At 35.7% G+C, this 15,661-nt stretch overlaps 1 protein-coding gene across 13 annotated transcripts in view; it reads right to left on the bottom strand.

Moving 5' to 3' along the window:
• Positions 1-392: 392 nt before the first annotated feature.
• NR2C1 (nuclear receptor subfamily 2 group C member 1) overlaps positions 393-15,661 on the bottom strand; it is a 56,223-nt gene continuing 40,954 nt past the window's right edge. For all 13 annotated transcript variants that reach the window (XM_041120601.1, XM_030002704.2, XM_030002705.2 and 10 more), the window contains 6 exons: positions 12,737-12,899; positions 10,551-10,672; positions 7,548-7,687; positions 5,479-5,616; positions 1,495-1,600; positions 393-952 (listed from right to left, as the gene is read on the bottom strand). In XM_041120601.1, coding sequence (XP_040976535.1) covers positions 778-952; positions 1,495-1,600; positions 5,479-5,616; positions 7,548-7,687; positions 10,551-10,672; positions 12,737-12,899 — 844 coding nt within the window. In that variant the 3' untranslated portion in view covers positions 393-777. The remainder of the gene's footprint in view (positions 953-1,494; positions 1,601-5,478; positions 5,617-7,547; positions 7,688-10,550; positions 10,673-12,736; positions 12,900-15,661) is intronic.

Here is a 15,661-nt window from a genome sequence, read left to right as displayed (position 1 = left end):
CTTTGCATACCTGAAGTATATACTTCTCTGTTAGTTTTTTATTGTATAAAACAGCTGATGTCTACCAAGACATTAATACTACAACACAGTATTCCTTTGCATCCACAAAACAGTCAGTATAGATCCTTTGCTGCTTCACTTTTGATAAACTGCATCAGCATATCATCAGAATATTTTAAAATGTGAATTTCCTCTACTTTCCCTGCACTTGTAATGATGTCCAGTGTTTCATTCAACAAGAAACAAATCTCTCTTCAAAACAACAGAAAGAACTAAGTTTGGTTATAATGGTCTTGTTTCCATGGAAACACTGGCCTTTTTAGGATGTTTGATGATGTATTTTCCATTTGATCAGTGAGAAAGAACTAGTAGCAAAACACTGAAAACACAACTCAGAGAAGAAAGTTAATTTATTTGTCTAAAACATCAAACTAAGTTGAGATACCTTAGTTCAGTCAAAGCTTCTTCAGTTTCTTCACAAGCCTGGACTTCATAAACAAATATTCCAAGTTCATCTATCTACAAAAATAGGATGGACAATTCTTGACTTTCTTCAGATATCAAGTTAATTTACAAGTCCTTGAAGATCAGATGAAAAATAAGAAGCGATCCTATATTCCTTAATACACTCCACCACGTTTCTCAAGTGTACTGAAAAGCAGGAATATTAGCCTTCTTTGGAAAGGTGCATGGGAAGGCTTATTGCCATCTCTTGGAGACAGGGTATGCATTTACATCACCATGACTGCCATGGTACAGAATCCTTGACTGCTACTTTTATACGCCATGACCAATTATCTGAGAGTTGTAGTCTGCTGTCTCCATTCGCAGAATATATGGGATGATGCTATCAATCTGAACATTTCCAATTAGTCCTGCAAAAAATAGCTCTTCAGTGATGGCAGCACTCATTAGCCTAAGAGCAGGCAACCGGAGAAGAAGTCTAGACAGTCTGGAAGATAAGTTTGGTAAACAGTGTTACTTGTGGTCACAGATTTTGGTGTTATTCACAATCATGTTATCAGTAAAAGAAGAGAAAAAATAACAAGAGACAATACTGGTCAAAATTTGTTGTATCTAGTTGATGAAAGGCTTAAATATTTAAATCAGTAGAGTATTAAATTTATGTTCAGTCAGGTCTTCAACAGTACAAAAAAAATGTGATATGCCTCTCAGTTACATGGACTGTATAATGTTTAGACTTAGACTAAATGAGGAAATATTCCAAGTAGGTGCAATTCAAAATGAAAACATCAAAAATATTTATTTTATTTCCAAATTTTCATTTTGGAAATTAATAATGAATGAGTAGATAAATAATACTCATAATACGTATGAGTACATGCATAACATTTGAAATGCTCTAAAGGTAATTTCTTGCATTTAAGGAGATAAGAAGAAAATATACATATTTATTAACGAAATACTGTACAAATCAGTATCACCAACACTCTGAAAAGAGAATCAATCAAGTAAGCATGTAAGTTTACAGACCTGTAAGTATCATCCGGATATGCTTTTGTTACATAGTCTTGGAACTCCATGTAAGCCTTTTCTTGAAATTTCTCAATCTGCACCACATTTTCTAGGCCTGGGTGATCTGAAAAGAACCCACTCTACATTGTTATTATACCTGTTGGATGTAAGATGCACTAAAATCCATACAGATTATCTAATTGTAAGCATACTGAAATCATTATTTGGCAGCTGTAGCAAATTCACAGTTTTAGTGGAGGACACTGCTTTACCTCTTTATATTTCTTTTCCTCTATGTTTATGTTTTATTTAGTTTTCTATAAATACAACCAGACATTTTGAAGAGTTCAAATAAATGCAGTGCTTGCAATGCTTACATCAATCTTGATGATACAGCTCTGTTCTCTGTGTAGCAGTAGAACAGCACTGTTTCAATATGCTGACATTTATTGGAATATTGTATGCACAAATAGCACTTGAATGGGAAGTGAAGGATAAAATTAAGATCAGTGGAAAAAGCAGAATAAAAGGCTATGAGCCATTTGTTTCCTAAAAACTGCAGAAGATATGTAGCAGATCATTCTTTTTCAACTGTTTGGTGCAAAATTTTCAAATGTGCTAAACATATTTTTTAGCAGTGGTTTAAACACTTGAAATTTAAATCTTGCTAAAATGAAAGGATATTAACCTAACTGCCAAGTCACAATTGGAAATTAATATCTGGTAATTCTGAACACTTTACATGGCCTGTAATTTTTATTATCCATCTTTCTTAATGTAAATAATTTACTGTCATAGCACTGTGACAAATAATGTAATTTATTTTTCAGAAATGGGATCATAAATGAGCTGCCAAATTATGTCAGATAAAAGATTATTTCTAACAGTCACTCCTCCTCTCCAAATATATGGCCTTCTGTCAACAAAACCAGGAGGTTTTGGTCTAGCTCTGCAGATACAGAAGCTTTCAGAGCAATTTAGCAGTTATGTGATACATTGGACTCCCCTGAACACATCATTTCACAGAGGAATATTCAGTCATTCTGAAAGCATGATTTCAAATTTATGCAGAGGACAAGAGGTTAACAAGTTTGTAAAGCAGCAATACATTTTGAAGAGTTGTCACTGACATGCAATATGCATTGCTTCATGACGCTGTTTTTAGAGCAATGTCAGAAACACAACTAGCAGTCAGCTTCCGAAAACAGTAGTTTGAAGGCCACTGCTAGTACGCTAGTAGCCATTTATAAAGATGCAAAGTCTTCTAGGCACTCTCTTTACAGTCATCTCTTTGCCCAAGGCTGTCTTGTGACAGTCAAACAGCTGGCATGGCACCGAAGATTTTCAGTAATCTTCAAGTCTCCAGCTGTGGAAGACAGCAAATCAGCCGGGCCTACTAAAGCAGATGTTCTTACCTTAGGTCTCTGCTGCATGTGCAGCCCAGCCCCATCCTGTAGCAGAGCAGTAAAATCCCTGAAATTGTAATTTCTGGCCTGTGAATCATTGCCAGAACACCCCTTCTGTTCAAGGTACTGACTTTCAGGTACATGAAGATTTTGTTACATGGCTCATTAGATCAAGAATATTGACAACACATTGCCATTAGAGCAGCTACATATCATTAGGAATGTGATCCTGAAAGCATGTGAGCTAATGAAAATTCATCTCAAACATGTGACTGGATATAGTCTTTTCCCAAGTATTTTTCCTTCTACCTTTTGTGTTGTCAAATCTAATTGGAAGGAGACAAATTAACTTCAGACTAAACAAATAAGTAAATATTGCTTTGCAAGTGTAACGTTCCTAGACAAGTATTTTCTGTTGTCTAAAAGGACTGATTTCTTCAGACAAACCAACAGATTCTGTCATAAATCCTAGTAGGCATTGCGCTAGAAAAATGGGCTTGAGGTATTCTTCTATCATTTTGTTTCTTTCCTGGAGCAACCTGTACCAGTTCTGAATATGGAAATGCTGTGAAAGGACTATTTTGGGGTAAGGAACACCTAAAGGAGAATTACATCTCCTGCAAGCATTATCTACTAAAATTGAACAAACAAACACCTTCCCACCCTCCACTTAAAGAAAGTCTCTGCCTCTTCTGAAATAACAGTGAGACGTCCAGGGAACTCTTCAGTCCTCAGTGGAGAAGAAAAATTGCAAACATTTTCAAGCACTCTTAATATTGCAATTAAACTCATGGTGGGTACTGCTTATCAGAAGACTGAAATTGTTCCTGTGCTTCAGTGGACTGTAGAAACAAACACATAAAACCATGCAAGATTCTCCTAGTCACGAAGACTGCCAGGAGGATTATGGTCTATAGTGAAAACACTCAGGATCTGATATTCCTTAGTGATCAACAATAGAAGAGTATCACTGGAATATTCTCTGGGTATTTCTCATCCTTCCTGGAGAGTTCTGACACTACTTATATTGCCTCTTATTTGAAAGAACATCTTTCATCTCAGAAGTCTTCCGTTGATGCAATTAAAAAAAAAAAAAAAAAAAAAAAAAAGGTAAAAAAAGAAAAAAAGCAATGGAAGATATTCAGGGTTTTGTTGTACACTTAGACTGAGTACCATGAATTCCTGCTGATGCTGCCACTTTTCCTGGGAGATGTGGATACTTGTTGTAGATAATACATATAGAAAAGATCACGTACATATGAGAAACTGCAAACCAAGAACCTCACAATTCTCATATGTAAGAAAACCTGCTTAAAATTTACATTTCGACAGTGTCCATGTTCCTAAAGATTTTCTCATCTCAACTAATTTTTTTGTGAAAGAGTGAACTGCAACTGAATGGGAAAAGAAAGTTGTTCTCAGATCTAATACATCTACAGAACTGACAAGAACCGAATACCCAGTTCTCTTCCATACCCTACACTACTGATGGGGGACAGGTCACTGAGATTCAGACAGCTTTTTTAAATTTGCTCTGATCTTTTCTATGGGACATCAGCATCTAAAAAAAGCAGAGCAATGAGGATTAAGGAAGCTATTGATGCTTTTAAAAGTTTTTAATGCAAAATAGAGTGACTGAAGATTTACTTTCTAAATGTGACAGTGAAAAATTCCTTGAGATACAGAAAGGACCTGAGGTTTATATGTTTTTCTTTTATCAAAAATTTGGTTTTGGTTTTATATTAAATCCCTAAATTCTGAATGATAAATTTAAGACCTGCAGGATACTGATATAATATCTGAATGCCTTTAGTGAAAAGTTAATTCTACAATTTTCCAATAAAGAAAATTAATTTTGTAATTTTCTACAGTCCACACATACGTGTTATATAATCTAAGTACTCAGTCACTATCTGTCATAACTAGAGGGTTCTTGTTCCTCCATATTGTAGATTAATCTCCCAGAGAGAAAAAATAATCATTATTTTATTTTATCTTCACTGTCTAATGTATGTCCATTAATGTTACTTGGAGTACATTAGGCAAATACTGTTCAGAAGACAGAAATAATAATATAAGGGAATGTTTCTGGTGTTCATTCACCAGAAATGCTATAAGTAATATTTATTTTCAAAATACCTATGTGAAGTGAGGTGATATGTTTCTGTAATTTTGCATGTGAGAATCGATGCCCAGAGAGATACCCTTTCATACATTAAAACCTGAACTTCAATCCATCTCAGCTGGATGTGCAAGAGCAACAATTCTGAAAATTAAACTGCAGGTCCTCAGAAAAAACACCCCAGAAAGGAAGCACAGAATTAAAAGCAATCAATCAATCAATCAATCAATAATAATAAAAAAATAAATGGCAGAGGCAAGAGTAAAACTTAAGTCTCCAAAGCAGCATTCAACTATTTACATTAGAAGATTAACCCTCCTCTTCCTGAAGTCCTCATTACACACCTTCCAAGATTCCTCAACAAGTGAAGCAGTGGTTCTACAGGTGATACTAACTGCATATAATGAAACAGGCAGAAGTTATATGGCAAAAAATAGCACAGATTAAAGTTTTACATTTGGAATAATTACATACCAGGACTGAAGAGGACGATTGCTTTCAAATATGCATATTCATATCCATCTAGGCAAAGCTTAACCATGCTGTTACAGAACTCTTGCAATTTGAAGATATGCTCCATTACTAGTTTTCCTCTGTCTGTTGGCAGCTTATCTAAGTCAACACACACATAAAATATAAACCCCCAAGTCAACACACATGCAAAAAATGTGGTCACACTGGATTTTTAAAAATAATGATTTTATTAGATCCAAACAGTGGGAAATCTATGCCATCTATAAACTCACATACTAGGTCTGAATAATCTTGACACCAACAATTATGGACTATAACAATCTCTCCCCCCCCCATTGTACAATTAGGTCTCTTCCTGCCACTAAAGCTGCCAGTAATCAGGGGAGGACTAGAGCTTGAAATGATCAAGCAAGGGAAAGACTACTTAGAAGTAAAGAATACACTGCTACTGCAGATCTGTGCTCTACGTCTAAGGGTCAGGTGCCATGAGGTAGGTTAGTGTACAGTTTCACGGGTTATTTTAGTCAGTCAAAGACCATGCTGCTGCTGAAAAAGAAGGTGCACCACACACCTTTCCTGATTTGCATCTAGGGGAATGTGGTTGGTGCAGACTTGTTCCCCTTGGGTCAGCAATAGCTAAGCAGCCTGAAAATCCCGTTCCCTCCACAATCCGTCAAACTAGGTAGGGTCCCTGGGCCCCACAAACTTATCTCTTGGAGGTGCTGCAGCTGGCATACTACACAACTAGAAGACATTGGTTATCAATTTCTGATTTTTGCATTCAAACTCAATTCCCAAATTAAATGGCAAAAATATAGATTTGTAGTAATGATAAAACCATGATTAATTACTACAATACCCTTTTTGGTGAACACGCTTAGAAATGATGTAGACCAAATTAAGTTCCCAAATTCCATTTGTATCCCTCCTAAAGACATTCACAGATTTGTTAGTATCTTTAGCTGATCCACATTTAGTGGTTTAATCAATTTGTTTTAATTATAAACTATTGCTATTTATAGGAGGATCTTCTGCGTATTTTTCTATCATGAAAAACCCTCAGAAATAATTCTTTAATTCCCTCATCATAAAAGGACAGGAAAAATCTATAGTCTGGTGGACTGTTTTTCTACAGCTTACCAATCCATTTTTGCATAGGATTAACAACAGTGAATTTTCATACACGTAACAGCAAAAATCTAGTTTAACCTGAAAATGCTAAGATTTTTGTATGTGCATCTACATTATTAAAAATGCATTAAGACTATGAACAGATGAAGACTATACTATTTTTGATTGGTTAGCTTTTAGTGCTGACAACCTCGTGAGTGTTCACTAGCACACAAAGATTAGCTAAAAGACTCCCCTACTCAGAAGAACAATTTCCTTCACTGCAGAGTGAATGAAAGAATAGGCCAACTGACATCTCTTTCATTTGAATGAAAAATATGCAAAAGATGCAGGGCATAGGATTAATAAGCAACAAAGTATACTCAGTGAAGATCCTCGCATGTAGTCTAAAACTAATACACAGAAGTCAAGAAGCCAAGTTATGTAAAGGAAGTATATCACCAAATTGGCATTTGGCTCCTTTGTTTCACAGCTATGAACAGCAAGGACAGGTGAGTGATCCTTTACTTTATACCCTTCATACAACGGAATCAGATTCACAGTACACTTGTGTTCTTAAACATTGATGCTGCCTGAAATATTCCTAATTTGAGCTGATTTTAACAGAACAGCAGAACACTATGAGACATTACATACACGCACAATAAAAACAACCCCTGTAAATGATAACCTATATCAGATAGATGGGTAATTTTAAATTTTTTTTTAATTTGGGGGTAAGTATTAGCATAGCTGACTTTTGCAAAATTGCTAAAAAATTCCATCTTGTGAACTGTATTTTCTGGTATTATTTTGTTTCAACACTAACCACGAAACTCTATAAACAGTAAAATTTCATTAACAACTGAAGGATAAGTAAAAAGCTTCTGCGCAGTTCAAAACTTTAAAAACATTAAGTAATTCCCCAAGTCTGGCAATGCGCACAGTATGCACCTTACCTTGCTGTAAACTGCCATGAAGGTGATTAACGAATGCAGTTAATATAGTTGCCACATTCATAACTTGTGAACATTGTGCAAGACCAAGCGTAAAAAGTTCGTTCCAGCAGGCTTTTACTAATGATATGCTGTTATCCTGTCTATTAAAAAATACAATAATTTCACTTAATAAAACCAGCCATTTGCATTCACACAGTTTTTTTTTTAATTTGAAAAACACTTCATAAAATCACTTCATCTAATTCCACCATTGCAACCAGTACCAAAATGAAGCCCTGCATCAAAAATACTTTTATTTGCATGCTAGGATTAAAATACCCAGTTTAGAGTGACTTTTGTAAAGAAGTAATTTTTGTTTTAATGATCTAAAAGGAGATAGATTTGTATCCCAAAAGCAAGCTGAAGTTACAGTAAATGACAACTGTCTAGGCGTATTATGTTATGCTAGTTTTCCTAGGATTTACACTAGTTTTTGAATAACATTTACATGCATGGACAAAGAAAGTTTGCATTGCTCCTGTATTGTGGATGTAGAATAGACTCAAAGGTTGGTTTTTTTCACTTGAAATCTGGCAGGGTGGTATAATTTTTTAATTAAAAATACATGTGAAATGGAACATGTAAGATCGAGTTCTTGAGCTTCCTGACTGCTATATTCTGTATCTCCTTCCTGTTTGGAATGAGGTTTGAAATACAGACTTCAAAGTATAAATAGAAGTCATGAGGATTTCTTTGCTGTAGGAATTAGCTCTTAAATTAAGTTTCATGTGTAGTCAGTATTTTTTTTTCATATGCTGAAGCTTAAAATTAGGCATATCAATCCATATTCAGGCACTTCCATATTAGTAACCTAACTTTCAGTATTGCCAAGCATCTCTAACTCCTAGAGCTTAACGAGAGCTCAGTACCTTAAAAAGGAAATCCTACCAGTGAGGAGTCAAATTCAGGTACCATGTTTCACAGTTTTAGCCAGTAAATATAAATAATGGAAATTTAAAAGAAGCACAAGACCTATCAAAGAAGAAAAGCATATTAAAGCTAGGATTTCAACTACAAAAATACAATAGAATGGATTTTTGCAAGAACGTTGATGTAATCTTCAAGAACATTTCTGATGATTTACTGCAATACTAATATGCCAAATGACAGATTAATGTAGACCTGTCCTGTACTGGAATACAGAGAGCTTACCTAGGGCAGTATTTTTTACTATGATCAAGTTCTTGTTATGGCAGACATGATAGTGTACATGCAGCTTCTACACATATTTGTCACATCCCCATTCATCTCCTGTCAAAGGGACTATACTGAGGAACTGTGAAAATGAGGGCGTACTGGCTACTCAGCTGGTATGTGTGTAGATAAATGTATCATCCAGAGTACGTTTATGGCTGATCAAACTCGGACCAGAACCAGCTCATCAAACTTAAGCAGCCTCAAAAAACTAAGAGGCTGTAACCAGCTTGATGAATGTTTCAGTAGGAATCCCTCTTGCTTACAAAGATCTTCATGCAGGAAGATGAACTAAGCAGTAACTTGGCATCTTTAACTACATCAGTATGCCAAAGCCAACTATCTTGCTGCGACTAAGGAAAACATTGCCTGAGGAGGGAACCACCTGGGTACAATTATCTATCTTCCTTACAAAACCATTACTATGGTTTTGTTTTGGCTCGTCAACTCCTCTCAATTACTAGTACCATGAATTTCTCTTCATTTTTAAAGTGAAATGAGTCACCCTTCTGCAAGTCAAAATTATAGTACATAATGTGCTCAAACTAAAAAACCTGCATTAATTTCAAATAAAACTCCACTTGAAAAAAGATAGTATTTTAAGCTCTTCAAAAGGAAAACTGTATATTTATGTTAAATGGTGTTTAAATATACTGTTGCCCATGATCTTGACTAGCACAGGTGAATATTAACACTATTAGGACAGCCTATTCCTCCATCTATTTTTTTAATTCAAACAGAAAAATGTATCATAGTTACCTGATTTTTTAGCCTTGCTATTGTTTAACTTTATAGAGTTTTACCTTTTCCTTCTCCAAAACATAGGCTTCAATTACACACAATATAGTATCTCTCCTTAAACAATGTAGAATCATTTGGCTTAAACATCTGAGTAAGTAAACACAAATGGTAATCACAGATCATGCTGCTTTTGACATGCTTCCTGGAAAAGGGGACAATCCCTCACTTTAAAAAGGAATTTTCTTTGCTGCCACAGTCATACACTATTTTGATATTGAATTAAAGAAAAACACTCCATTTGTGTCAGAGTTGATACAGTATCTTTATTTATTTGATGTGTCTTCATAAAATTACTTATGAAAATAACATAAATCACTTTTCCCCATGGTGTTTTGAGATGTTTTCTAATGATCAGCAGTGAACTACCACATTTAGTTTAAGAATTTTAAGTGATACACTGAATTCTGCTGGAAAAGCAGGATGTTATAAAAACTGTAAAGAGAATAATAAGAATTACTTTCTGGTTACAGCAATCATTTATTTTTGAAAATCCCCTGAAATTAAACAACCTCATCCTGAATGCTTGCTGAATCTAGCTAACCATTTTCTTCATATAGATTACTAAAGGCAAAATTATTACTACTAATTCACCTACAAAGATATTTGGGGATCCAGAGAGCAGCTTCTTTTTGGTGACTGCCTGATAAGCATCTTAGTTCAGGATGTAGCTATTTAAAAAATGATAGGAAGTCCTATTTACTAAAAATTTATTAAAGAAGTAGCAGTGCACAGGCATTTGATTTGTTATAAATCTACACTTTTTTCCTTCAAAACCCAACCAAAGTACCTGAACTGGACTGAAGTTGGGAGTAGTTTTGATTCAGAAAATTTACCTTCATGATGAAGATCTACACAACAGTTTTAATCAGTAGATTTACATTTTAAAATGTCCCCGAAGAAGACAGTGAACATAAAAATTTTAAAAGTGTGTATTCACAACATGAGTGAATAGAGTAACTGAACACTTACCCTAAAGCTTGGAAAGATGGAATGGAACGTGCCCAGTGCATGGACAAGAAAAGCAACCTGGAGGCAGACTCGCAGATATAGTGAACATTAAGATACTCAGGCATAGGAGAAGGCATGGTGAGCTGGCAACCAAAAAAAAAAAAGTTCAAGTCAGTTATTTTACTTTCTTCATAAAAAATATGGTAAGAAAAAAAATCAGCCTTAGAGTTTCTTTTAAGTGAAAAATTAAAATTGTTTTTTAAATAAACATGAGATAATCCTGAAATAAAATTGAATGACTGCCTTTTTCATTATTAGCCACACTGTTATACCCTATAGTAACTACAAGGCAACAAAGAAGGCACAATTTTTGAATCTTTATCTTGGATAAATATTCATGTCTGGGACACCTGGAAATGGAAACTCCCAAATAAAATGCAACTTTTGAGACACTCTCAAAGAATACAAGTTTTAGAAGAATCATTGTAATTAGAATGAAGTTCCTTACATTTATATATAGATAAATACATAAAAAGTACAAACACAGAAGCATCATTACTTTCTAAAGCTTCCCCGAGAACAGTGGAATAAGTGGCCTGAAAAATTAAAGGAATTACCACAATTCCTGGGGATAGTGTGCGTGTGGGAGTTCTATTTCAAAAAACGTCTTTTTTTGTACTTTTAATTAATATTTTACAAATAAATACATCAAAAATCTTTTGACGTGTGAGTAAAATACCTAATATACAGCTGCTAAAGCCCTAAAACTATAATCAACATACATCAGAAAGGACCAGCTCTACCCTTCTCAACATACATGAGTAAAATCAGTGGCGTTGCCTGCATATGTGAAGAAAGTGGGATTTCACCCAAAACTGCTAATTATAGTGTTATAGTTTTATCTTCAGAAATTAATACTTCTTAACATAATGGTTTGGCTAACACAATTTAAAAAAAAAAACCCTGAAATTTGCTTTAGAGAGATGTTTATTTGAGTGATCAAAACATGTGCTAATGAGAGGGACAAAGTTTAATAAAATGCCTGGTACTGAAGAAGTTTTCAGATGAGCAAGCTTTTTGATTTGTCCTTGAATAATAAGAAGATGAAAAAAATAGATAGAAAAATTTCTGCGGGCTTGTAAAATGAGAAATAAAGCCAGAAAATATATTTCACTAACAAAGAAACTGTATTTTCCCTTAATGATTAAAGTCAATTAATACCATATGATGTGGTTTAACCCCAGCCAGCAACTCAGCACCACACAGCTGCTCGCTCACTTCACCCCCACCCAGTGGGATGGGGGAGAGAATTGGGGGAAAAAAAATAAAACTCATGGGTTGAGATGAGAACAGATTAATAGAACAGAAAGGAAGAAGCTAATAATGATAATAATAACAATAACAAAATGACAATAATAATAAAATGATTGGAATATACAAAACAAGTGATGCACAATGCAATTGCTCACCACTTGCTGCCCGATGCCCAGTCGGTTCCCAAGCAGTGATGCCCCCAGGCCAACTCCGCCCAGTTTATATACTGGGCATGACATCACATGGTCTGGAATACCCCGTTGGCCAGTTTGGGTCAGCTGTCCTGGCTGTGTCCCCTCCCAACTTCTTGTGCCCCTCCAGCCTTCTTGCTGGCTGGGCATGAGAAGCTGAAAAATCTTTGACTTAGTGTAACAACTGAAAACATCAGTGTGTTATCAACATTCTTCTCATACTGAACCCAAACCATAACACTATACCAGCTACTAGAAAGAAAATTAACTCCATTCCAGCTGAAACCAGGACACCATACTAAACTAGGGTATATATACACAAAGAAGACAAATACACTTAAGAGTCTCAAAATCCAGTTGCAGATTGCATCAGATCCACCTGTTAACAAGTGAGAATGTGGATACTGACTCTCTCCTTTGTGTGACACTTGTCTGTCTAAATCCTTTTGCATGGATTACCTTGTATTTTTAAGGTAAGAAGCTATAAAATAAATAGTGCAGCTAAACCACTGAAGAGCTGTACATTTTCCCAAAGAAGTAGTTAACCAGTGAATAAAAGCAGAGCATTCATCAGAAATGAATGCCAATACCTGAACAAATATTTATTCTAAGAAATTCAAAATAAGATTTAATCAGATCATTATTTTATATTGCTATGTTGAAATGGTTATAAACAGTCAACAGTATAAAAGTCTTAAGTACCCTGAATGCTACATGTGCATCACTGAGTAGTGGCCCCTCTATTTCAACGATATTCATGCCTGTTTCTCCACCAATCAGCTGTACACTGGCTTCAATACTTTCAGCGTTCTGGCACGCTGCACTCTCTCCTGGATTTAATGCTTTTGCAAGAGTATCAAATGCCCTGTAAGATCACAACAAACAAACAAACAAACAAAAGAAAATAAGATTTCATTTCAGAGACTTTCAATTCAGGAGGAACCTGCAAATGTCTGAAACCTGTATTCAAATGTCTGTTTCAAAGAACTAGATTTGGAAAATAAAAGTCAGTAGCATGCTTTTCCTGACACTCCACTGAACAAAATCCCTGAAAACTCCAACTTACAGTGGCTCTGAAACAAAAACTAGCAGCAGATCCTGTTCACACTAGTTGCCAACAAATTCACAGTTTTGACATATTGATTGTGCTGCTGAATCACAGTTTGCCTTTCAAGATCTCTTTAGTGATGTTTACTGAGAGTGCTGGCATGAGCATTTTGAGGACATGATCATCAGGCTGCTGTTAAAGCAACTTAATGCACATATAAATTTTGCAGATTTTTGCTGCTATGAAGCACAAACAGAATAAGCTTTCTTTTTTTAAAGTAATGAGTTGTGGTTAGGTTATTCAACTTAATTTGAAAAGACTGTTTTGAAATACATAAGAGAAAGCACTTTCATGCTTTCAATATCGTCCTTTGTACCCTTTGATGGGGGGCAGTGACTCCCATCACATGCACAAACGTTATGGGGGAGATGTCAGGACAAGCACAGATACATTACTCATTATTTTGCTGCCTGATAACAGATCTGTTGGTTTTTTTGTTCATGAATACACCTGAGAACCACAACTGATATATCTTCAATCAAAAATATACAGACTTGATCACTGCCTACAGACAGATGACATATCCTGAGAGCAGTATAATTTGTATACATTGCTGCATGAGAAACTTAAGCACTGAGGTCTGAAAACTTCACAAAAGCTGATTATCAGCTTGTATGCAGAGCTGGTTCTCAATTTAGAGAGACTTGTTTATTACCACAGAATCTAAAATTACTGATTTAATGCCAAAGTCTGGAGTAGAACTTTGCTACCTTCTCTTCCTGCACACTCCCTCGCTATCTAAATTCATTCACAAGCTCAAAAAAATCTAAATGTTTACTGTGTTTGATATAACCATTTGCAATCACACAAAACATCACAATAAAAGAGCTGCTGACACTGCCTCAGGCTTGAGATGGTAAATGAACTAGTTTTGGGTCCTACACTAGCCTGTATACCTTGATGTGTGGGTGAGGCATGTGCAAGTGGACTAAACAGATATAAGTGGACTACACAGATATACCTGGGACGTTTTCTGTCTCCGGTATACAGAAAGTAGGCATAAAGGGAATACATTCATGGGTAAGCTCTAGAAGCTGTGTGATTGGACTCCTGCTAGTAGATCTGAGTTTCAGGTCCTGCATGGATCACTCTTGGCAGCCTTAGGTAGAATAGGCAAACCCAGCAGCTCAGTGGCAGCTGCTTCTTAGGAAAAACTGGATCTCTGCAGGGCTCTTCATGTAGCAGGGACAGAAATGTAAAAGAGGAACAAGATCTCTCCTTTCCCCAAAAGGTAAATGTCATATGCACCTGCCACGATCCTGTATTTATTCTACTATAGGCTGAAGAGTCCTTTTTAAATAGGGTAGGCAGGTACACTGGTTAACCATGTCTGCCCATGATACTGTGTTTCCAACTCATGCTTGAATGTTGGCTTTCAAAAAAATCTTCTCCATCCTATCTCATAAACTGGCAGTAGTACGCCAGCAGAAGTCAGTACAAGCTTTGCTTCCTCACGGCTCAGCATTGTGGGTCCTTTTCATATATGAAGCCCCAACATGAGCAATGACTGCAAGGTAAAACACAAAGGAAAAGAGAGTCTAGAACAAAGCTTGCCCGCAAGGTACAAAAACCTAGCCCACAAAGTGAGAAAAAAGGTATAATCAACATTAAAATACATGGTATTGATTGATATCCTTTGCTAGAAACAACTTTGGTTCTCTTCGTCAGGTTCAGTCAATAACAGATATATAGGACTGCTGATAAACTGTAAAAAATTAACATAGACAATGAAGCCATTAGAGGACAAGGCATATAACATTACAATATAAAAGCAGCAGAATGCTAGCAGCAAATTTGTACACTAAATTCGTGTCAGCAAAAGTGAAAGCTTAACTACTGTAGCTGCAAGCAATGGAATATAATAAAATACATGAAAAACAGACGGGTAAAACTTGCTTCCCCAAATCCCTTAAACTCCTTTTCTTCAGTAAACATCTGTGTCTGTTAGATCAAGCTGGCATAGGGCCTGGCAAGGAAAGCAATGATTCGGATAAAAATTTTAGTTTCTGCTTGGGTAACAACTTCCCTTTCACAGGAATATTGAACCTCCCCACTGGAAATCTATTAAGTAACCTACTGGACAAGAGTACTCATTAAGCTGAGTCAGAGCTTTTTCAAGCTCTCTGGCTGAGAGAACTTGATGCGTTTTCATAGACAGATTTCTAAAACAGAACAGAAACACTGAAGTTGGCAAAAGCAAGCATCTGAAAGTGCTAGGAAACAAATGAAAGATTACTACATCTTTTTGAACAGCCATAGTATTGAATGAAGTTTATCAGGATGTACAACAATTCTTACATTCTTTACCTAGCAGGACACAGCAAAGGCCCAAATCAGCACCTATATAAAGTCACATTGACTTTCTACGCAGCATATAAAGAAAGGAGCAGAACAAATGCATTCTGCTTGCAATTATACAAAGCAGCAGAGACCACAGGAGAAATCCTGTATTTCAGTCAGTACAAACTACTTCACTATACATCAGTCTTTTTTTCCTTGATGGATTTATTCCACATACA

The sequence above is a fragment of the Aquila chrysaetos genome, chromosome 26 (genome assembly GCF_900496995.4).
Source record: "Aquila chrysaetos chrysaetos chromosome 26, bAquChr1.4, whole genome shotgun sequence".
Classification (NCBI taxonomy): Eukaryota; Metazoa; Chordata; class Aves; order Accipitriformes; family Accipitridae; genus Aquila; species Aquila chrysaetos.
This window is presented reverse-complemented; position numbering and strand designations above follow the sequence as displayed.